Below are 24,785 nucleotides of genomic sequence, written 5' to 3'. Positions count from 1 at the left end.
GTTTCTCATTTAAAGCTCTGAAACTCTTGATTTTTGAGTTTAAGTTGAATGCACCACAAATTCTTATATGTAAAAATGGAATATGCATTCTTTACTGTCAGAGATTCTTTATTCTTTTAAATTTTTTAACCAAAGTTACCCTTTCAAAGGTCTAATAGAGTATATGGAAAAAAAAAAAAACCAGAGTGCTTTTGTATTTGTTTCCTCTTTATTCTTCTTTGTTGCCTGAAGTGTTAGTTTTAGAAACAAAAACCCCCACAATAAGCAGCAAAGACACAAAACAGGAAAGGATGTTTGTCCTTGTAAAGCTTTTCCTGGTTTTTCTTGCTAATTTAAACCTTTTCTTTTCTCTCTTCCTCAAGGCTATGAACATGTACACGGTTACCCTCAGCGGCCCAGCGCCGTGGGGCTTCAGGCTGCAGGGAGGCAAAGACTTCAGCATGCCCCTTACTGTGTCAAGGGTAAGAAGCAAACTTTTCTCTTTGTTTGTGTTCACTGAGTTCTCAGGAATGTGCTTGATGTTTTGCATTAATGATCACGCCAGGATGGCCTTTTATGTTTTCCCCCCTGAGCTCCGGTTTTAATTTGTGGCTGATTAACTAATAGCATTCACTGAGAAGTACCTCCTTGGTATACAGAGAACACATGCAGGCTGCGCCTCATTTTCAGAAGCTTTTTGCACGGACTGTATCTACTGATCACAAAAACATGCTGTCATTTGTCTTAAAATACTTTGCTCGCTCCATGTCGGGACGCCGCTTTTCTTCAGAATTAAGTTTCAGATAAACGATCCTCCTGCCGATGAGAGCAGCCACCGTTTTTCCGGGCCTTATAAGTGCAACGCTGCTTTGCCTGACAAAGGTACAGGCTCGATCTTGCAGTCACACATGAATGCGCTCGCATAAAATAATTCCACGGTTGCAGCCAACTATTCATCGCAAAGATCTGGCTTTTTCCTTTTGCGCTGGGATTGTTGCATTGTTTCCTTAAAAGTTTAAAATAATCCATAAATGCCAAGGTTGACTGATGTTTATGACATTATCAGCTTTGTTCAGTATGTGGCGCTTCCTTTTCCCTGAGATAATTTGAAGGCGCAGCTTATGTTAAAGTTAGGGACAACGGTCAGACGCAATGAGACGTGCTGTTGTTTTTCTTATTTTCACCCTAAACAGAGTCTGCATTGTGTTGCAAATAGCACCTCATTGGTGGTTGGGTTTAAGTGATGTAATCCGGCAATGATGGCAGCAGTTATCACCCTCCGTGTCGGTGCATGCCCTGTGTTTGCCCAGCTCCTCTCAGTTTCAGACCTGGTGATTTTCTGACAACAGACTTTCTTCTATGAGCAAAAGCAGCTCTGCAAACCTCAGTTGATAAATGGCTTCAGACAAAAAAGCAGGATTTAAATGATGGCTTCAGGGAATTTTAGTCTAGACAGTCAAGGTTTACTTGGTGGGTGAATATCAATGTGTTTATCTGTTAAATACTGTCGTACTCTCCTAACAAATATCTGCAGGCTATTTTTCTTCGGTCCCTATTTGCTACACGAAGAGAAAACGGTGTTCTAATATTAATATTGCCTCAGTGAAGTACGGTTTCCTTCAAAAGTTTTGAGACAACTTTCAGACGATTTGTCACTGATGTGACAAATTCCCAGCAAACCACATCAGTTTGGTTTACTGTGAAGTTTTATGATTCACCAACACTCATACCTACGTAATCATGATGTGTAAAGAAAAGAAAAGATGCTTTTTTTTTTTTAAATTTTCTTTTCAAAATTATTTTACAGATAATAAATCTGAAAAGTGTGGCATGCATTTGCCTTAAGATTCCCTTCACAGGGATACCCCGAAATGAAATCCAGTGCTACCAGTTAAGTTAAAAAACTGTTGACGTCTTTGTAATTCATTATGACCGAGGCTATTCAGTGTCATGGTGGGAATTTTGTTTCATTATTAAAAGAAAGCAAGGATCCCATTTTGTTATAGAAATGAAAAAAAGGAATCAATCTAGGAATGAAACTTTGAAAAACTTTTTAATCATATAAAGGTTTTGAGAGTAACTTTGCTGTTATTTCATTTTTTTTTGTTTTTAAATTTCTCATTGGATTGCATTTTTTTTAAATACAAACATTTACCTTTAACACCTTTCCAGCAGACGTTAATTGTAATTTCTTTGCTCCTCACTCTAAAGGAAATCCTGCCCCTGAAAGTGAAGAGAATGTAATCTGTAAATAAAATGATAAAAAATTGAAAATGTTTTCTTAAAAAAAAAAAAAAAAAAAAAAAATATATATATATATATATATATATATATATATATATATATATAAAAATACAAACACTTTGAAATAAAACAATTACAATAGAAAAAGAAAATCAGAAAAAAAGTGTAAACAACAACAAAATTAAAAATTGGCAAAGTGACTCTCAAAGCTTTTTTTTAATGAAAAAGTTTTCAAAGTTTAATTTCAGGGTTGAAATTTAATTTCAAATTGAAATGACAAGATTTTTGCACCAATAATGGAGTGAAATTCACTCCATACTCTGAAAGCCTCATCGGTCTGTTAAAAACGATGCAGGGATGAAAAAGCATTATGAAAACATAAAAAATATATACATTTAAAAATAAAGGCAAGTTTATTTCTATAACAATTTTCCGTAAGAAGTAGCATTCTAAGCAGGTGAGGGATAAATAAGCCTTTATGGGGAGAACGCACACATGCACAAAGCAAACAGGTGAAAGGAGACTCAAGTTTACCATGGCCAAAGCAAACACTGTAGACAACTTTAAACTACGCCACTATCCCAACACTGACACATGGTAGGGGTAGCATCATACCGAGTGGAGATTGTTCTTTGATTAGAACAGCTGGATGGCGCTGTATACAAGACGGAAGACTAATAAAACTTTTAGAGGCTGCAAAGACTTTCAAACAGGGGTTAAGGTTCACCTTCAACCAGGTCAACAACCTTAAACAGTCAGAGATCTGAAGGAATGGCTGAGATCAAAGCCAAAGATGGAGAGCACGTCACGGATGCTCTCTCCACCCAATCTGACCGAGGTTCAGCTGTTTTGGAACGAAGAATGGACAAAATGTTCTGGATGTGCAAAGCTGCTTTGGACCTACTCCAGAATACTTGCAGTAAAATTAGATTCTGCTAAACACAGACTGAAAGGGCTAAGAAAACGTTACTAAGATGCTGCAGAGTCCCCTCCTTTGCCTTACAGGGACTATTGGCTTCAGCTTGGCTTTTAGAAAGGGAACAGAAAGGTTCTGGTGAAGAGGCAATAACTCTGTTACACAAGATCCCTTAGTAACAGAAAGAGAAATATGGCCTTTGCTTCGGCAGTTTTCATTAGATAAATTCATTGGGTGGTCTGTTTCTTTTCTTCGTGTCCTTTAGCTGATGAGATAACAATCCAAAGCCGAACCCTGAGTTAAAAGTCTTTTACAAAATGAAGAACATGTGGAAGAAAATGACAAAAGGCTTTTAGTTTCTCAGCAAAGAAATGAGATTGCAAGTAATAACTCCTGAAAGATCAATGTGTTTTTTCTGTGCAGATTAGAATATGATTAGCTCTATTTGAGTCTGAATATGAAAGATGGAGGATCATAAAGCCAAGCATCACTTTTTATTTCATCGTTTAGATCCTAAATTGCCGCGCCGCAAATTGGAATTCTGATTAACTTTTCATTGATCTGGAAAGTTTGTGTCTTTTTCGCCCGCCGCCTCTTCGGAGTGAGCGGGTTCAGGGGTTTCTGAGCTCCTGTTTCCTTCCTCCATCTATTAGCTGACCGAGCTTGTGCTTTCTCAGCATTCCAGACATTTTTCTCATATCCACCCTGTCGCTGCCAACAGGCAATCCTGTTGTCTCCTTTCTTGCGTCTGTCTACACCAATCACTCTTCCCATCCGTAGGACGAACTCCCCCAGCCTCATAGGAATAGTCTCCGAGTGAGATCAGAGGAATGAAGACCATCATTTTTAAGTGAATGAGAGTGGAGAAGGAAAAGATGAGATTTGGAGCTTAGCTGGATGTCTTCTCCTCTGTCAGCTGTAAAACAAACTCAAAGTGTTTGTCAGAGATGTGAACCTCCTGGGCTTCATCACGTACTTCTAAGGTTTTGTGTAATTCTGATGTCAAATATTACATTAAAACTCCTTTATGGACACAAGCTGTGTTCTTGATAATAAGATGGGTTCATTAATCAGAGGTTTGTCTTTAACATGTTTGGAAAATCAAGCTTTCACCTTCTAGTAGCTTTGGATGAGTCACTGGTAAACATTTAACAAAGATTCTTATAAATCTTTTTCCTGTTGAAATGTATTTTCATATTCTTTTCTCCATCTTCTACAGTTAGATGATGCATTTTTAGCAAATATTGCCAAACAGGGATATCATAATCCAGTCAGCTGAAGCTGGGCGTACACTGTATGATTTTTTTTTTTTTGCCCTTTCAGGCCGACTTACCAGTCGTGCGAGAATTTTTTAATCGGTCCAACTTTCAGCCTGATTGTGCGTCGTGTAGTGTACAGGGGGTAATGTGGGGCGATCAGTCTCTCACGACCACCTCCTGATCAGGAATCGTAAGGTCGCGAGAAAATCAAACATGTTTGGAATTCAGTCGGCCGTCGTCAGCAGATCGCACAGTGCGCAAATAAGGATTCTTCTTCTTCTACTTCCTCTCAGACAAAAACACAGAGGCATGGCGAGGGGTGCGAGTGAAATGGAGTTCTTTCTGTAAAATTGACAGACCGCAGCAGCCACGTTTGCTCAGCCATGTCTTTGTGCAAATAGGTCGTTGCCTTTTCTTTTTAGGGCTTTCAGCACAAAATTGCACAAATTGTCTGACGTGGTCTTTAGACATACAGTGTGAGCAGGTCGATTGCATCAGAGTGCCAGGTTGCACAGTGTGAGAACTAGTGTTGCACCAATACCGATACTAGTATCGGACGGGGCCCCGATACTGCCCTAAAATGGTGGTATCTGTATCGGCGAGTACCAACAAATAGGGCACCGATACCATTTTGAGAGCCATACGTTTATTCAACTATTGTCACCCATCCTGGTAGGCAATAAAAAGTTCTACTGGATTCACTTTGTATTAGATTTTTTCCTGCTTCACAAAGGTTGGCAGCAGCTTGACAAAGCCATGATGGCGATTATTTTACATTATTATGGTATCGGTATCGGCCGATACTGCACAGCCAGGTATCGGGTATCGTTATCGGTGTTTTAAATTTCAATGAATTTAAGGGGGTTCCTCTCTTAAGGTGTCACTGTAATGACTTGAGATAGATTTGAAATCTGTTTCTTTCTTTGAAAGACCTGAAGGAATAAAAACTCATTAGATCAGACAGTGCTTTGTTACTTCTCATTTTAATGCAACATAATTCAGGTTAGGTTTAAGTAATCAAAGTATTTTAGATTTCAAACTACAGAAGACCAGCTGGAGTCTAGCTTCCTTTAAAGAAACTCTTGCGTAAATGTTTTCTTTAATAATCTTTACTACAAGATATGAATTGTTAGGATGCTTTTAGGGGTGTGAACTGGCAAAAAGTTGGTGATACGATACGTATTATGATATGATATATCCCGATACAATAACCTGGAAGATTAATGGGGATTTTTATACTAATATAGGTCTGGGAAGATTTTAGTGTGTGACACCTTTCAGAAAAATAAATCCCATTATTTGTTTAAAGTTGTAATTGTTGAATTCATTCAATAAAAAAGATATATAAACCTGCCGTTGGTTGTTAGATCAGATACTTTAACTTGCATTATGTCTGACAAACTTCCTGTTTTTTACTGTTTTAAGTAAAAATACTCGTTTACCATATCTTGACGCTCGTGGTTATGCTTAATTTCCTGAAACGCCTGTGGCTTTAGAAATGAAGTCTTCTGCATTATCTAACCTCGTCTTCCGTCTTGTTTGCTGGAACATCCCTTGTAAAGAGAAAAAGCAATAAAAATGAAGGAAGTTTCAGTCGAGTTCGTCTTTTCTGATTTGAAAAATCTTACCCACATCTCTGCTCCATATCCTCGTGCCATTGCAATTCAGTAAACATTATGATAACCCCACGTCACTTGTGAGCGCCATCTGGTTTTCATCAACAAACACATGCCACCCCACCGGGTTCAAAGTTTGAGAGAAAATTGCCAATGATGTCACAGCAACAAGCGGGCGGAGAGATGTTCAAATGCCTCCCCAGTCCACGTCTACAGCTGTCATTAAGTCTTCCATCTCTGTTTCCCTGTTTCTGTCTCAACTTGAAGACCATCTGTTGCTTCATTATCGCTCTTTTTCTCCCACATGGAAGAGCTGTGGGAAAGGAGGCCTTGTTAGAGGGGATAAATAATTCAGTTGATGCCATGCGTCGGTCTCAGGGGCGTTAGTATTGGCGGATATGTCCAACATATGTCTTGTGTTTTAAGGTGAGTTAGTGAGGTGTTCTTCTGCAGTCATTATGGGAGGCACGGGGTGGGGGGGGTCACATACTTGAAGGTTTGGTTTTCCATTTCTTAGAGTGATATTTATGGCTTTGCATCAGCTGTGCTGCAAGTGATGTAAAGACAGACGGTCTCCTGGCCCCCAAATATCCGCCGGAAGAATAAAAATTGTTGTGCAATCTCCCTGCCAGCTGTTTGATAAACCTTGGTTTATATTTTAATCAAAACTAGCGGAGAATAAATAAGCTGGATTTAAGGACAGCATTTTAAAAGTGGATTCAGCGTGATGCATCCTGAAAGGTTGGCTAAAGCTTTGAAATTGGATAGTGGACCAAAACGGTTGTGCTGCGGCGCTCCGCCAAAAGGCTTTGAAACCACCCATTAGCTGTCAGTCGGACCATGTTGGATCACCAACACTACAGGCTGCTCTAATGCCATTCAACCATATTCATATTCCCTACAATCCAAGCAAGATCCAACAGCTTTAAATATGTTTTTATTTTTTGGAAGGTACTACACGGTGTGTTGGAATAGCACAGTGCATGTTTTCCAGTGTCCTTCCCCGTATTGACTCCTGCCCGGAGGACGGGGCAGGTATTGGGTTTCTGTCCGCCCGTTACCAGCCAAAGGTCTGAACGCAGCAACTTTAACTGCAGGCTTGTGAAGTGAGGTAACAGCTGCACTCTGAACCAGAGCCAGAAGCACAGGTGTCTGCGTCCATCACCCCGCGCTCGCACACATTCATAAAGTACACAATCTAAAGGCCCTACAAGCTCTTCTCTTTTATATGTGCTTTTAAAAAATTTTCTTACTCTACATTTAGATGTTAGCTTTGCAGGCATCGAATAGTGACACCATATAGTGCTTTTGTTTGATATATATATATATATATTTTTTTTATTATTTTTTTTATTTACCTCAGTATGTTGTAGAAGTTCAACTGAGTTAGATTTATACTCAATTTTAACATGTTGCTATTTTTTTATTGCATGTTTATTTTATTTTGCTTTTTATTTATTTTTTATAGCAGCTGAGTTTGGAAGCGGGTGATTTTAAAATCAGACTGCATTTAAGAAACGAAGGTCAGGATTCTGAAACCTGTGAATTGTAGATGAATTTACTGGACACTAATCTGATACCGGCAAAAAATATTAATTTTTTTCCCTCCTCCTATTTACCTGTTGTGAAGTATCGTGAATCTTATACATTAGGAAGCAATTAAGTTTGGTGAAAAGCAGAATGTTTTACAATTTTTTTGTTGTTTGTTTTGTCTTTTTTTTTACCATAGCTGTTTATATAAAATACTGAAACAAAAAGTGTTTTATGTTGGTAATTTCGGCAGTTATTTTTTTAAATTATTGCAGTTGTTTTTTACTCTGTAGAATAGATATCCCGTATTGTGATTTATATTTATATTCTTTTTTTTAACTCCATCTTAGTTTAATTCGTGTAATTTGGTACCTATGACCAAAAAGTCCCCTAGTTATGCTAAAACCAAGCCAAAAAACTGAGCAGTCATTAAAACATTTTTGGTTAAAGAAGTAAGCTGCTGAATATTTCTTTGGTATATAATTGTTGCCGATACAGAAAGGTATTTTTTAAACCTTGTCGAGTAAAGACAGGAGGAAATGGGAGCAGGGCTGCATTTATCTCTGCAGGGATCCTAATTGAACATCAGGTTATGTGTAGGGAATGCTACATGTCATTTATTTGGTTCCTAGGTATTATTTTTACTCTTTAAAAAATGGAGAAATAACACTGGAAATGTTAAACTTTTTTGTAAAATAAACAAAGATGTCCTAAACTTTCTAATTGCTTCCAGCCAGAGTGAATCTGGGAAATTACAGTAATGTTTGAACGTGAATGGATTCTCTAAGGGACCCCCACATTGAGGATTCCCTCCCATGTTTTAATCCTGGCTGAAGTACGGAAGAGGATAAGGGCCACTGAAAAAAAAAAAAAAAAAAAAGTTAACTGATTTTTAAATTTTATTTCAGTTTAGTATTTGAAAAAAAGTCAGAATTCTGACTTTAATCTCAGAATTCTGATTTTTTCTCAGAATTTTGGATCTTAATGTAGATGGGCACCATGAAGGAAGAGATGTGGGGCAACTCAGCTTCCCTTGCAAAGATGTGAGTTGTTCGAGGTGGCCAGTGACACATTGGTGGAAAATGACAGAATTAGGTAACTTTTTACGTGCCCGAGGGGTCCCCTCATTAATGGAGGAGCAGAAGGTCATTAAAAGACGAGAGCTAGTCTCTAAAACAGACATGGCTATGGCTTGATGCTAACATGTTTGTTATCTGTCAGAATTCTGAGAAAAAAAGTCAGAATTCTGAGAAAATAGTCAGAATTCTGACTTTTTTCCCATATTAAACTGAAATAAAATTTAAAAATCAGTTAACTTTTTTTTTTTTCAGTGGCCCTAATCCTCTTCCGTACTGAAGTTTTGTTTTCTGTAGAGTTTTTTTTTATAGCCTGAGCTGACATCGTCCTCATGCTCTTATTACCTCTCCTCTTATGCTAGCGTTCATGTTTCATGTCTACAATCAAAGCAGCCGCTGCGATTAGCTGAGCTGAACATAATGGGAAACTATCGATTGAACGGCTCAGTCCCCGGAGCTTTTGATGAACTAACATTTGCAGGGATCTATGGCATTTGAGAGTAATCCTAATGGGGGTAAGCTCCTGCTTACTTATCTGATGCTGCATGCTTTTTTTTTTCCCTGTAGTTATCAGAGTGTTTGACACAGGTCTCAGATTTCATTAATCTGCATGGACAAGCTGACTAAGCTCTGTTTCAGAGGAGGCGGGCGGCCGGGTTATACGTGTACAGGTACAGAGGCGTTATAGCGTAGTGTCTGCTTGACTCCAGGATTGACTAATACACCAGCAGCCTCCCTCACAGGCTGAGAGGGTGAAGTCATCTGTTTGTCAGTCAGCAGCTTACCTGTCAGACGGGGAAAAGGTGGCCGGTTCATTCCAGTTAATAGTATGACTAATGGTAACATCTGGGCCTCGTCTGCAGCTGTCAAACATTTCTCTTCCAGTCTCCAGTCACATCTGCAGTAAATCATAAGCTGTCGACTAATGACATCACAATGGCCTCATAATGGCTGTTCCTGGCAGTGCCGAGTAAAAAGGACAGAAAGACTCCTCAAGTTAATTATTAGGTGTCAGAAATTACAGGAGAGTCAACTGAGAGTGATTGTTTGTTAGCACAGATATGAGGTTAGGGATACGGCGGCGTAACGTTACAGCAGAAAAGGTTTAAGACTTCCTGCGCTGCGGTTTGGATGAAGAGTTTCTATTTTTTAAAGGTGATGACAGAGGGTTGAGGCCAGAGGATTGTTCTGTCAGATTAACATTTTTCTAAACTTCCCAACAGCACGTTTCCCTGTAATTTTTCCCGCTATGATGGATGGAAACATTACAGCTTACAAATCTTAATTACTGATGTTTTCAGGTTAGACATGACACCTAAGGAATGTTGAGCACATATTACTTTTGCTCCGTTATGGCAGAAGATGAGGTAATGAGATGATATTCCAGTGCAGATTGCTCCAATTAGCTTCTTTAACTATTCTTCTATTTTTCTTTCTTTTTTGTTACAGCAAACATATATATATATATATATATATATATATATATATATATATATATATATATATATATATATATATATATATATATATATATATATATATATATACAGTGTTGGGAAAGTTCTCTTTCTACGTGAACTAGTTCAAAGTTCAGTTCACACATTTTAAAATGAACTAGTTCAGTTCATAGTTCATAATTCAAAACCAAAAAATGAACTAGTTCATAGTTCTTTTTTTTTTTTCATATATTGCTCAATTACACCATAGCCTACTGTAGAACCACAGACAGCAATTATTTTATCAGTTGTAACTCTGAAACTGTGCGTCAGATTTCATCTTCATATCCAGTTTTGAATCCTTATCCAACCAGGGTTTACATTAGCATTGAGGGGACAGCATTTCCCCATTGTTGCTTTAACGCTTTGATGCTGTCCATTCACTTCACACTAGTAGCAGCTGCAGCTTTCACCCCTACAGTATATTCTCAAAAACATCAGGAAAAATGTGCTGCTTGAATGGTCTTTTTTATGAGTAATTATTAAAAGAAAAATAGGAAAGTAGTCTTTAAGGTGCAAATGTTTTTTTTTTTTTTTTTTATAATTTTTTCCATTTGAAATTCCATTTCAATACATACTAAAAAGGAATACTGGAATCCTAGAAAATTATACCAGGCAGGTTTAACAAACAAGTTACATGGATAGTAAAACCCTCAAGAACAGGGGTCTTCTATGTTTTCCAGACCAAGGACCCCCAAACTGATGGCGAGATGGAGCGGGGACCCCCTAACTATATATATTGTATGAAATTGTGTCCTATAGTCACTCTATTACAGATGGAGTAATGTAAAGAAATTAATTTCTCCCTGGGATTATTAAAGTTTTTCTGATTCTGATTCCTGGTTGTTGTGAATGAAACGGTGCCCAGCTTGAAAGAGCTCCTGTGTGTCGCTGAATGTGAGCATTGATGACTGAAAGACATCTTTTGTCTCCATTTATCTGTTTACTACAGTGTGTTGATTTCATGTTAATGAGTATTTAAAGACATTTCAATTAGTGGGGGAAAAAATTGCAGGGGGGTAATATAAAAATATCAACTAACCATGCAGACCCTCGTGCAGTACCTCCGTAGACCCCCTAGGGGTCGCGGATCCCCTGTTGAAGACCTCCGCTCAAGAAGATTTTACTAACACAAACTGAGGGACCAGGCTGAGGTAGGAATTTAAGGTTACTGAAGTGCGGATTTTTTTACTGAAAGCCGGCGGGCAAACTTGTTGCCATCATCCTCACCGACCACCTGGTCATAAACCTGTTTTAAGTGATCATACTGCTGCTTTGTCGCCTCCACGGTAGCCTACATGCTGCTGTATCTTCCATGCTGCATTTTGTTTTGATGACGCACGCGGCTGTAGGCTACGACACTGGTAGCTGGTGTTGCCAGATTGGGTGTTTTTCCCGCTACCTATTAAGGCCTGTTTACGGTTTGATTTAGCCAGGGTTTCGCCTGGAGGACTCTATAGAAATCTGGCAACCTATTGAACGGAGCTGAACTGAGAGAGCGTGCCGTTCACAGACACCAGAATGAACGAGTTCACAATAACGTTCATCAGGTAATAATGCAGTACGTTCAGTTCACGTTCGCCCAAAATATGAACGAGTTCATGAACTTTCGTTCAATGAACGCGTTCAGGCACAACACTGTATATATATATATATATATATATATATATATATATATATATATATATATATATATATATATATATATACATTTTTTTTTTTTTTTCAATTTTATACCCTAGTACATTCAGTTTTTAACCACTTAAAAATGCGTATATTCACTTCTTCCCTCTATGAACAGCAGTGGAAAGTGATTAGCCGCCTTGAGGAAACCACACTAATGAATGAAAAAACATCTGCAGGTATCGGCTGATGCAAGGAAAAATGTTATATTGATAGTCTGAATTTCAGGTTCTTAAATGCTTCTTAATGATGAAAGGCACTAACTTAAGTACCAAGGATCCTATACCCACAGATGACGAATAATAGTGTCCAGAAATAGTAATAAATGCAGTTATAATATTAATATAATAATAATTATAATATCTGTCTTATCTATCTCTCTATGGAGAGATAAATAGATATAGACAGGGCCGTCACTAGGTTTGAGAGACATGGGTGGCTTAGCCCCTAGGTAAGATATTGAATTTTTTCAGTGCACTTTCTAAGGCGCTGTCTATAAATTCATTATTTTAAGAGCAACATACCTGGGAAACACTTCCCTCACTAATGCTACTTCACCAACTAAACTACACCAGTTAAAATGTGCTAAATTACAAAGAGTAAATGGTAGGTGCCATGCATTACTGCATAAATGGAAGAAGGCAAGTGGTTCGCCACTCATCATAATGGAAACCTTCTACAGAAGACAGTTGTCTAACCAACAGACTCCCAACATCTTCATAAACCCTTAACCTGGCCATTCATCTTTCCCCATCTCCCCTGCACCCACAACCTGTCAGGAACCCCTGTCTGCTTTGCAATAACCCTGTTTCTGTGTGTGTGCTTGGTGTGTGTGTGTGACCTGGACTTTGGCATGTCTTTCTCTACACCTGGCACAGAGAGAAACACATATATGTGAGGAACTTAACAATAAATGCAGCATTATCTTTGATAGATTTCTGCTTAATCTAAAGTTTAACCACAAAATACAAGTTGCATAAATGGACAGTAGGCAATAGGCAATAGCATCATTGCAAAGAAGGATATCCTTGAGACTTTTTCACATCAGTCTGACAAAGTTTTAATGCAAATAAAGGAAGTATTTTTAAGTACAATGTATTAATGAAAACACAAAATCAACAGTATATGAAACGTACAACTTAGAACTATAGTCAACCCAAGGAAGCACTACCATATCACACAGTGTCGCCCTATCAGACTGGTGGCACATAGATATGGGAGAATTATCCTGCCATAATGCAAGAGCACATAACTTCAATTAGAGAAAAGAATTTCATCTTCTTGCACTCAAAACTTATAATGCTCACACTCAAAACATGCGCTCTCTCTCAAATATTTTCTCTTCTCTCAAAAATCTTTGTTTCTTCTCTCAGATTTAAACAGATATTTTCTATATTATCACAGATATTTTTTCCTCTCGCTTGCCTCCATCTCCGCTCTGCACGGGTCTCAGTTACGCTCTGCTTGCGGATTTGTTTTGCTCTCTCAGACTGCAGTTGGATCGTTGCCTAGCAACCTTTCCAGCCAATAGAACGACAGCCTCGGAAAAGGTGCGCTTGTTTAACCCTACGGAGTGTGCCTGTGCTACTACGCCACTTATAAAGCGTCAGCTGAAACTGCTATTTACAGTAGTTTTGTGGCTGATTGTTGTTTAGAAATAGAAAACCTGGTTTCATTTCTTAGTTTTGCCCTGGATTTTGTAGCGTTTGTGGACGCTACGTCGCTACTTGATCAAAACAATAACGTCGCTACAGGAAAGTTACTTGATAAATAAAGCAGCGACGCTACGGTCAAGCTACTTGAAAATGTAGTTAAACTAATAGCTTCGCTACATGTAGCGGTGCTACTGCCCATCACTGCTCCTGTGACAAAACTATTATAATGATGCTAGTAGGCTACAACAACATCGTGTTTTCCCACACCACTGACTTTGTTCACCATGGTAACGTAATTCCTACTGAATCAGACAAGCTATTAGGCCTATATTGTCTCTTTCCTCACTCCAGGTAAAGTGAAGAAAATGTAAACCGCTGACATCAAATGGCAAACTCACCGTATGTATCTGCACGCAACCATAACTTTCCTAATCAAGCTCGATGACTGTGTGGAGATTCAAAGGGCTGCTATGGTCCAGTTGATGGCCGTGTACCACGTGACGTGACGCTGGACGCGGAGCCAATGAAGGAAATGAATATCCTAACGATATTAATAATTGTATAAATAATTGTGTTTGTAAATAAACTAACAGGAACTTATCTTCAGATTAACTTGCCTTCTTGGTGGCTCGTTTTCAGTGCTTTACTGCAATTGTTTGGGGTTATATGGAAAAAAAATCAATCAATAAAAAAATAACAATAAAAATCGCAAAATAATTATGGGGTGGCTAATACCAACGAAGGGATGACTTCAGCCACCCTAAAATAGGTCTAGCCACGTCCCTGGATATAGATATAGATATGAGAGAGAGACAAACTTTATTGGGGCTGCTCGTTGGCAGCAAGAAGGTTCTGGGTTCGATTCCTGGCCCAGGGTCTTTCTGCATGGAGTTTTCATGTTCTCCCTGCACATGCGTGGGTTCTCTCCGGGTATTCCTGCTTCCTCTCACAGTCCAAAAACATGACTGTTAGGTTAATTGGCTTCTCTAAATTCTTAGGTGTGAGTGTGAATGGTTGTTTGTCCTGTTTATCTCTGTTTTGCCCTGCGATGGACTGGCGACCTGTCCAGGGTGTACCCCGCCTCTCGCCCTTAGACAGCTGGAGGTAGGAACCAGCACCCTTCGTGACCCCACTCGCGATAAAGCGTGTCAGATGATGGATGGATGGATAATGGACAAACTTTATTGTCATTTTGTTCACACAGGGTGAATACAAAAACAAAATTTCGTTCAGTACAGCTCTAAAAATATTTATATTTCCTTGTATATATAAGGAAATGGAAGTATATATAATATTAAAAAAAAAATACTCTTCCTCACCCATCGCGGGTGGTCTTCCCCCTTTTTTGTTCCAAGCTCAGGTCCTCTACCAGAGGCCCAGTAGCTTGAGGGTTCTGATTAGTATTTTTGCTGTTGCTAGAACTGCACTCTATAATAACGATGAATCCGATTTATTGTTTCAGCTTCAATTGTGCTGCTTGAATCTCTTTAAGATGTACTGTGCCAGACGGTCGATATGAGCTGCAGGAGCTCTTGATGCACATTAATGCTAATCTCGCATAGATATTCTGTGTTAACTTGCTTCCCCTTGACACACAATTTGGTGTTAACGCATCATTAAACTAATGTCAAAATAATCTGTTTTGGCAACCTATGGTTTAATGCTAATAACCGAAGCTGTAGTTTTAATCTGCTGGATGTCCCTTTAAAGCTATAATCATATTTTTGATATATAAAAACATGATGTGACTTTTACATTCAGTATGTGTTTATGTGGAGCACGGTGTGTATTTTTAAAGTGAAAATGTGATCTTTGCACCTCTAATTTAGTCTCCATGAATGTGCTTTTTGTCCTGAATGATCACTTTCTTTTCTGGTATACCTGCTCTTATAAACGTCTGGAACTGATTTCTTGTTTCTCTTCAGCTTACACCGGGTGGAAAAGCAGCCCAGGCCGGAGTCGGGGTGGGCGACTGGGTGGTCTCCATCTGCGACGCCAACGCAGAGGATATGACCCATGTGGAAGCACAAAACAAGATTAGAGCAGCAACAGACTCCCTCACCCTAACCCTCAGCAGGTAGGTCGTTTTGCAGCGCGTGATGCAATAAGGGGTTAATTTGATCCCATGCTCAGAGCAGCAGGAACCGGCACGGAGCTCACAGCCTCACTCATTTTCATACAGACAAATGAGGACACCATGTATTTAACCAAGGTCTAGCTCGGTTTTAGCTGCAGCTTTATTTGTATTTCAGTGCTATATCATCTAAAGATCAAAGTGTTCATAACAAAACACTTTGTTTTTGGAAAAATAGATAAATCAAAAAATAAAACTACTGATGGAAAATTAATTTTAATGAGAAATACAGTAAAATGTGCAACAAAATGAGACAAATTATTAGAAAAGTGTGACGCTGTTTTGTACGCTTGTCAATTCTCTAGAACTATGTGTACGTTGTAGTATTGTTGCCAAAAAAGTATCATCCGTTTTATCTGTCACTCTTAAAAGTTTGAGATAATTAGCAAATAAACTATAAGGGAAAAAAAAAACTTATAATAGTAACCTTTTTTTTTTTTATGGCAGTTTCATTTTTTAAATAATCAAAATTATTCATAAAAAAAAAAAAAACTATCCAAACCAACACAGCTTTCTTTAAAAATAAACTTAGGGGGTTTGTGAGCATGAAAGAACTGTTTCTAAATCCTTAATTAGTCCGGACTATAAGTTGACCTCTCTATTCAAGCCCCCCAGAGATGGACCTAATGGTGTGCTTTGGGTCGTGGTCCTACTTCCTCTTCATGCTAATGTCTCCAACATATGGCTAGACAATGTCCTTGAAGATTGTCTGCTAGACCAGCGGCATCCAAATTATCCCTGTATTTGCTCCAAACACAGAAAATTAACTTTGAATATTGTTTTTATGTGTTTTACTGTTAAATAATTTGTTTAGCATATGAATATTAACCTACATTTTTTTTTGTCACTGCACTATTTCTTTAATCTATTGATGATAAGAGCAAAACAAAAGAAATCAAAGCTTGATTATGTGTGTGGTCATTGTCCAAGTGCAAACTTGCTCTGTTTTGTTTTAGTTGAACAGACTAGAACTATTAGGTTGCTGCAAAAGGAGAGTATAATATCAATGGCCTCTTAGCCAAGATGAAATAATGTTTCCCTAAAAAGATGTCCCTAAAGCCTTAAATACCAGTTTTGTCACCTAAGTCTGTCATATTATTGCAAGTTACATTTTATAATATTGTTGTGGAAAATTGTTAAATAAATGTGTTTTTGAAAGTGTTAATAAATTGAGGAGTTTTCCAATCGCCCCCTGGTGGCTTCCCTGGGGACTCTGGCCCCCACCTAGAAAAACACTGCACTAATGAACAGGTTCGATTGATTACAGCATGTTGCCTGGGTTGCTAAAGAAGCCCCATACTATTACACTACTGACTGTCAGTAAGATTTCCCTCTGTCTTAGTTTTAGTTCAGATGTAATTCAGTTACAAAATCTCCTATCAGTCCTCACAGTATTTTATATTGAGCTCATAGCTATGTCTAGGAGAGAAATGGGACTAAGCACTGAAGAAACAGGCTCAGCTATATCATCAATGGTAAATGGCAGTACTTATATAGCGCTTTTTCAAGTCAGGAGAACTGACCAAAGCACTTTACACTACATCCATTCACCCATTCATGCACAGACTGATGGTGGCAAGCTACATTGTAGCCACAGCTGCCCTGGGGCTCGCGCCACCGGGCCCTCTGACCACCATCAGTAGACAATGCAGGTGAAGTGTCTTGCCCAAGAACCCAACGACAATGAAAGTCGGAGCCGGGGCTTGAACCGTCAATCCTTCGATTTCAGGGCTGCATCCAACGCCACTGTTGCCCATCAATAACTGAAGGTGTTGATGGCGACAGCCCTGCTAATATTTCCCTCTAGGTTGGTGTCAAATCAGAGCAGAATCAGACCAGGTGAAGCTACTATGGTGAGAAAAAGCAGATAGAACATAAATGGGTGGAACAAACAATGCAGCAATGGAGAATAAAGATAGAACGATGGTCCCTATGTCCTCCAGCAGTCTAACCCTATAGCAGCATAACTATAGAGATAGCTCAGGATCACCTGAGTTACTCTTACTATAAGTTTGATTAAAAAGGAAAGTTTTAAGCCTTGCCTTAAAAGTAGACAGGGTATCTGCCTCATGGACTAAAACTGGTAGTTGGTTTAATTGGAGAGGAGCCTGATAAAGATCTGCCTCCCATTCTACTTTTAGAATTTCAAGGAACCACTAGTAAACCTGCAGATTGAAAGCGAAGTGCTCTGTTAGGAACATAAGGAACAATCAGATCTCTGATACAAGAGGGAGTTTCGGGTGGAGAGGGATTAAAAAGTCAGTGGTAGATTTTACATTGTGTTCTGGATTGAAGCTCTCAGTTATCCATTCACTCTTGGATTAATATAGGTAGATAAGCCTGGAAAAGATCAGTGTGGTTCACTGGAGTCCCAATCATTGAGAAATACGTTTTTAACAAGATTTCAGTGACTTTGTTTCTAATATGTTCTTCAATTTGTATAAATTGGGAAATTGTAATTTGTTTTTTGAGATTTCTGCCTTTTTCTTGTTGTTCAAAAGTTTATAGATAAAGATAAAGTACAGATGAGTCAGGTAGGTTCTTTTCTACTCACTTGATTTAGAAAGGCTGAAGATTTCCTTTACAGTTAACAAATAAAATAATTTATTACACAGGGTTCTGTTCTTCTTCGATATGATATGTTTAGGTGTATGGTGGAGACAAAAACCAGACAAATTAGTAGGGGGCAAATCCAGCCTGTGAAAGTAGACTTGAATGGATGCTCAGCATGTTCTCTGGTCGCAGCTCAGACAAACCATTATGTTCTTTGCGTTAGCTTTAAAACTTAAGAACGGAAACTTTCTTCATGCTAAAGCATCGGCGTCAATTGTCTTTTAATCAGTACTAAATAGGCATCTCATATAAGTGTTGCTAGAAATTCTTGATCACGTGTCAGGATTATAAAATAGTATTTAATTAGCAGCTTTATTATAGGAGAAAAAAAAAAGATTTTGTTTCATTAAAAGATGAAATGTAATCATTCAAGGCACAAGCACCTTCACTGTAAAAGAAGATATCGAGCTGGAGTAATAGAGCTGAGCTGGGTGCTGCCGCGGGACGCGTTTTGATTTTTTTGATCCTCATAAGTAATAGGAGTAAAGCTTTGTTATCTCGTTCACCTGATTGTTGCCTGGCAGGAGACTCTGCTTTAAAATTGTTCCATGTCTCCTTTGTAGACTTAGTTTGTGAGAACAGCTTCAGGGTATTTCTGTTCTTTTCTACAAGGCAGAGCCCCAATCTTATTGAATAGTTTAAGAGAAGTTTCTGTTTTGTGGGTATCATTTCTCACTATCCAGGCAACTATCAATTTTATATGATACAGATCCTTCTACCTTACCTGAAAAGTTAAAAGGAAGAGACGTAGAAGGCATCAATATGGAGGAAATAGATCTCCTTTTGAAGGTTGTGTTTGGTTTCCCACATTTTATATCTAAAAATGGACTTCACCTAAAACATTGTTTTTGTTTGGAACAGGAGCAGTTCTAGACAGGGGCCAACTGGGGCCAGTGCCCCTGTAGATCATGTCCTTGCCCCTGTTGTGGCCCCTGTACTAAAGACAGAATACTAGGAGAAATTCTAATGATGATATGCGCTGGAACAGACATGGTTTCTGATAGGTCCTTTGGATCCATTTAATTTTTTTCTTTAAAAAATTCTGTTTTACTAATTATTTAAAAACATAAGTTGATAACTTCAGTGATATTGAGATAGGATCCCAGTTTTCTCCTTTTTTTTTTTAAACGAATAAAAAAAATACTCTTACCTTTTACAGCTGAATTTATCAGTTTTTCTTGAGTTCTAATTCTAATTTTATAGAAAACTATAATTTTAACTTAAATTAAGTTTAAAAATTATAAAATTTCAAAATTATTTAATTACAAATCCAACAAATTGACAACTGATTAGACTACCGGTATTAGCAAAATAATTGCTACTTGTTGCCCCTTAATTGGGCCCAGGGGTGAAAATACAATATGTATATGCAAGTATAAAAAACATTTATGCTTTCTATCCTTTCCTTTTCTATCCTGATCTACTCCATTTGTCCTTTCTGTTACCTATTTAAATTCTTGTTCTCTCTTATGATACCAGCAATGAACCACCCTCTCTGATTTTTTAAAAATAGCCCGCTGATACCGAGATCAGCTTACTTTGCGTCTTCCTCCCTCAGTGAATTCATACCAAGTAGTGTTGTGCATACATGTCTTATCTCTGAATTCCAGTAACCAGTTCATTTCTTCTTGCATCTCCAGCCTTAACCTACCAAATACCCTGTTAGAGGAGCAATGGGGGAAAAAGTACAATATTAATTGGTTTAAGTTCTGGCATAAAAGGAAATATTAAATATAGATGTGATAAAGGTTAAGAAAGCCTTGGATTTTTTGCAAGAGAGTATGAATAATAAAGCTGCATTAGATTTTTGTGGAGCTCCATTTTTCTAAAAAGAAAACCTAATTCTATCCCACTTCAGAAAGTCTATGTTAATGTGACACTTAGTGTTTTATTTATTTCTTCTCTGTTTTAATCTTCACTTAAAGTGAAAAAAGGGTTCAAATCTTAATCAATCTGAATAAGTTACCTTTCAACCAGCTATATTTCTGCTTCACTTTGTGGTTTGCGCCCCTATCTTTCATCTCCTTTGGGAGTCCAGTTTCTGTAAACATTTCACAATCTTCCTCCTGTCATTTTTTGCACCAGTGATTCTCCTCTTATAAATCCCCAGTTTCATCTCTTGAGCTTGCCCAGACTTGTTATTATGTTAAAAGCAAAGCAAATGTTGTTTTCAGAGCAGAACCGTTGTCAGTTTTTCTATTTATTTGCATCTTGGCTCTTCTCCACTGTTGTTTTATGTCTAGAGAGGAGGACAGCTGCATGGTGATGAGATATAGTCTGTTGTTTACTTTAGACTTTCCTTTTTCTTCAGTGCCAATGATCGTTTTGCGGTTATGGTTTAAACTTAGGTTCTTGAGGGCTGCAACAGAGAAAAGGAACCTTATGTCCATTCTTCTAGGCGTCTGGGATCAACTCATCAGGATGTGGTTGGATTAATTATGATAAAAGCCGGGTTGATTACGGTTTCACTGGAGAGTTGTTTGCGGTAAAACTTCAGATTTTGTCTAACATCAGCCTGAAAGCCAAGTATGCATCAACTAAAATTAGTGATCCGTGAAATGAGATAGTGGGGGGGGATGATCTCATGCAGGTTTCACTTTCGGATCCAACACGGGTCAGAGTCAGCTGGGGAAAAACCAATTTCTTCCAAGAAACAGTGTTTTAATCACGGACATATCTCTGAGCCAGAATAAACAGCCACATTCCTGGTTTCCCTCATAACGTTTGACTCATCAGATTGTGGCCTTCAGAGGGCCAGACCTTTTCTGTTCGTTTCTGCACTGTTGTCATCCTTTCTTTAGCTCTGTGCCCTCAGTGGTTGAGCAGGTAATGACGGGAACTGTTGCTCATTCCTGATTGTCACAGGAAGTGCCATTTGGAGGGTGCTGAGTGACTCGAGCTTAAAACAATAACGGCGGTTTAACCTGGTTAAAGCTTTTTGTTGCATAGAAATTGGGACGGTAGTTTTGTTACAGAACTAGGTTTATTAAAAATCTCTAAATCTGTTAAATCTTTGATTTGAAGTGTTGTTTTAGCTGTAAATTAAGGTTTGGACAATAATCTCTGTCGAGCAATATGTGTTATTCTGTAGCGGCCAGATATGGCATTTCCTTTAAAGTCTATTATGGAGTTTTTTTACCGAGTTAGGTTCTTGGTTTTATGTAGTTTTATGTGTTAGTTTTTTTTAAGGACATATATCTGAATGTTATGTTAAGGGAGTTTTATAAAAATGGGAAAAATGATTGTCATACGTTTAAGTTTAAGTTACAGACATCTGCTGTTGGCATTGTTGCTACTTTTGTAGGCTTTTACTTTGTTATTATTGATATCATAATTATATTGCATGAACCAATATTAAGAAATGTATCATAATATAGATCTTGGTCATAATGTTAATACTTCAAATTGGATTTTCTAAGCCACTCAAGTAAAATATATATATTTTTTGCAACGTTTTGAAATGTTTTTTCTGACTTAAAACGGATATTAAAAATGCACCAATAGGAAATTTAATCCAACTCTGATCTTTTATTCCTAAAATACTTTTTCTTAGGTACTCTAAGTAACCTCATTGTTTCACATTTAATAGGTTAATTGTTCATGTCTCCTGTTGATGCAGTTCATGTTATTTCAGATCTGTATGAGGAGAATACAGATATAGATGATGCTAAATTTATTTTAGATCAATGTTTTTTAAAGCTTTTTAAGGGAGATAGTTGATAGTAGATTTAACAACTGGATTTAAAAGATTTTAAATGTCGTTACAGAGCCCCTTTTCCCTTTTTCTGTATGATTAAAAAACACTTTACTGTCTAAAGTTTTGAAATTTGAGAGAGTTTAATGTTGTCTTTTGTTTATCTTATGACTTATAACTTGATATTTTGTCACGATTATGTTATGGTCTGTATTTCAAATTTTATTGGTACTGTTTATATATACCAGTTTCTACCATTCCATCTAGAAATTCACTAATAGATATTTTTTTAATCTCTATACTCTATATTTAGAGCTGCAAATATTACATGACTTTTTTGAAAAAAAGAATATCTGTGTTCAAAAAATATACCACATGACATTTGTAGTTTTTAAATCACTGGCCTTTTTGAATATTAGATTTTAAAATGAAGGAAAAAAACTTGTAATAATAAAGGAAATACATTTTAAACGGGTTGCTGTAATTTGTTAGAAAGATTATAAGAAAAAGAAAAGGAAATACCAAAACATTCATATTTTTTATGTGTATAATTTCTTGGGAACATGTTATTGTTTTCTTTTTCCATCGACATAATAAAAATGAACCAAATATAATAGTTGAACAAATCTTAATTTAAACAAAAATAATAATTTTTAAATCAAAAAAGCCTGATGTGCCATAGATCACATATTATGGGATCATTTTTACATAATTTCAAGCTGAACACAGTAATGAATTAGCAAACATATCGGCCAAAACCAAGAATAAAACAAGAAACAATGCAAATATCGTCCCAAAATGTTGGTTGGTTGATCTATCAGTCTAATGGCATCACATCTATTTGTTCAATCAAGCTTTTAAATTCTTTAGTTATCCTGCATTTTGTGATGTAAAAAAATATTTAACTGGACTAAAAGAAATTAAAGATTGTATCATTTTACTGTTTTTTTCTCTGTGTTTTTGTTTCTTCAGAGCTTTTAAAGGAGATGAAGAGAGAAAGGTAAGACTACGTTCACCTGAAACAGGGAGCTGCTTTCCATGAGCCCCCCTGAATGGTTTGTAATGGTGTTTAGAAGAGAGTTTCAATTAAAAAATTCCTGTAATCCTCATTAACTCCTGCATTGTGTCACTTTTTGTTTTGAATTCATTAAAATCCACCTGCATTGTCCATGCACGGTGCTGGGAATGCTGCTTTTAGAATTGACTCTAGTTTTGTGTGTTTTTAACTTATTCCTTGCATAATCCCTGTCACCTGAATAAGTATTGATTTATGAAGTCTCTGCGCAGCCTGTTGGCAGCTACTTTGACCACCTGATTGCACCTTTCACAGCACAACAGAGTCATGAACCACACTGTGCCGGTGAAGCAGCTGGCACATACAAACACAAAGTCAATGCTCCATTTTAGTAGGCGTTTGGCGCTCCACATATAATGCTCGGTGAGAAATCTCATTAGTGAGAGATGTTGGTTATACATGACACATCCTCACTTTGAGCGTTTTCATTTTCAACTGCAGCAGCAGATTACTTTGGCTGCTTCCTGGAGGAGGGCCAATCCAAATAAAATAGCAGTGTCCGCACTTCTTAAGCGCCTCTTCTGTCTGTGTGGAGAAAAGCCTGCATGCTTTGACAGAGCTGCTAAAATACACTCTAATCATTCGCTGAGAGAGGCTGGAAAAACTTGATGGGATTGTGCCAGAGCAGACCCCTTTTTTTTATTTTTATTTTTTATTTTGTGCGTGTCAAATGTCTAACTGCATGTTGTGCCCTGTGCTGCATTGTCTCCCTCTCTCACACCCACGCAGGACTCTCTTTCCTCGGCTTCTGTGCAGCCAAAGTACTCCTTTGCCCCGAGCACAACCATTAACAAGATGGCGAGGCCATTTACAGCAGGTGGTGCTAGCGCCAACTCAGGACCCGTTATTAAACCTGTGGCCTACACACCTAAGCTTAACACTACGCCCTCGCCGGGATCCGCCGGCATGCATCAACCTCAGAATGGGTAGGTGGAAAAATGAACGCAGTTACCCTCAGAGCTGCGATGTGACTAATGTGATTTTTTTTTTCCTTTTTTTTTTTTATGGTGTTCTTGAAGTCTCATTATTCCGGCGTCTCATTAAAAAGAAAAAGCAACTCCTTCAGGATTGAGGAGAATGTAGTTCAGTCACTACTGCTGTGTACTGCCAGAATTATGTCACCATGTAAGAAACATTACAGAGTAGATAAACACAGCTAATGTCTGCTGACTCACTGCTCGACTCCACGTAATAAGTTTGCCACCAGATGGCAAACATGGAGTGTGCTTTAGATTGATGGCGGTGGAGTTTTAGAGCCACTCGCTGCACTGAGCTGGAATATGCTTAATTTAATACATCCCTACAGTGGAATATAGGAAGACAAAAAGCTAATTTAACCTAAATTATTGATTTTAGAGCCATAATGAGTCATCATTGTCTGGCCTGCTTTTATAGCCACTGCAGATGGATTTTGTCTTTGAAACAAAATGACTTTTGGTTGAAAATATTATAAGATATTATAAAAACAAAACTATAAAGTCAAATAAAACCTTCACAGGTTTTCTGTAGGACTTAGTTGAAACGCTGAAATGACAGAAAGCTGATGTTCGCCTGAAGGACCATATTTATGTCTTTGGCAGGGATAACAGAATTTATGTATTCACTTATGTCGATTTTTAAGAGTTTCTGATGCCTTGAAGTGTACAGTAATAATACTGATGGACACTTTGGGAAGGAAATGGGGTCCCACAGCATCACAGCTCCTCCACCTTACTTAACACTAAGCCTAAGGTTCTTTTTCCGCACATTAATCCTTTAAAATGATAAAATAAAAAAAATCCCCATTGATACATTTGTCATCAATCAAACGGCTAT

General features: G+C 37.8%; 1 protein-coding gene across 2 annotated transcripts in view; it reads left to right on the top strand.

The window, feature by feature from the left end:
- The window catches only part of pdlim7 (PDZ and LIM domain 7), a 59,274-nt gene that overhangs the window by 7,233 nt on the left and 27,256 nt on the right, over nt 1–24,785 (top strand). For both annotated transcript variants that reach the window (XM_038284562.1, XM_038284561.1), the window contains exons 2-5: nt 363–461; nt 15,380–15,531; nt 22,868–22,895; nt 23,700–23,896. In XM_038284562.1, coding sequence (XP_038140490.1) covers nt 366–461; nt 15,380–15,531; nt 22,868–22,895; nt 23,700–23,896 — 473 coding nt within the window. In that variant the 5' untranslated portion in view covers nt 363–365. The remainder of the gene's footprint in view (nt 1–362; nt 462–15,379; nt 15,532–22,867; nt 22,896–23,699; nt 23,897–24,785) is intronic.

Source organism: Cyprinodon tularosa, unplaced genomic scaffold (genome assembly GCF_016077235.1).
Source record: "Cyprinodon tularosa strain WSP-4 unplaced genomic scaffold, ASM1607723v1 ctg20, whole genome shotgun sequence".
In the NCBI taxonomy this organism is placed as follows: Eukaryota; Metazoa; Chordata; class Actinopteri; order Cyprinodontiformes; family Cyprinodontidae; genus Cyprinodon; species Cyprinodon tularosa.
This window is presented reverse-complemented; position numbering and strand designations above follow the sequence as displayed.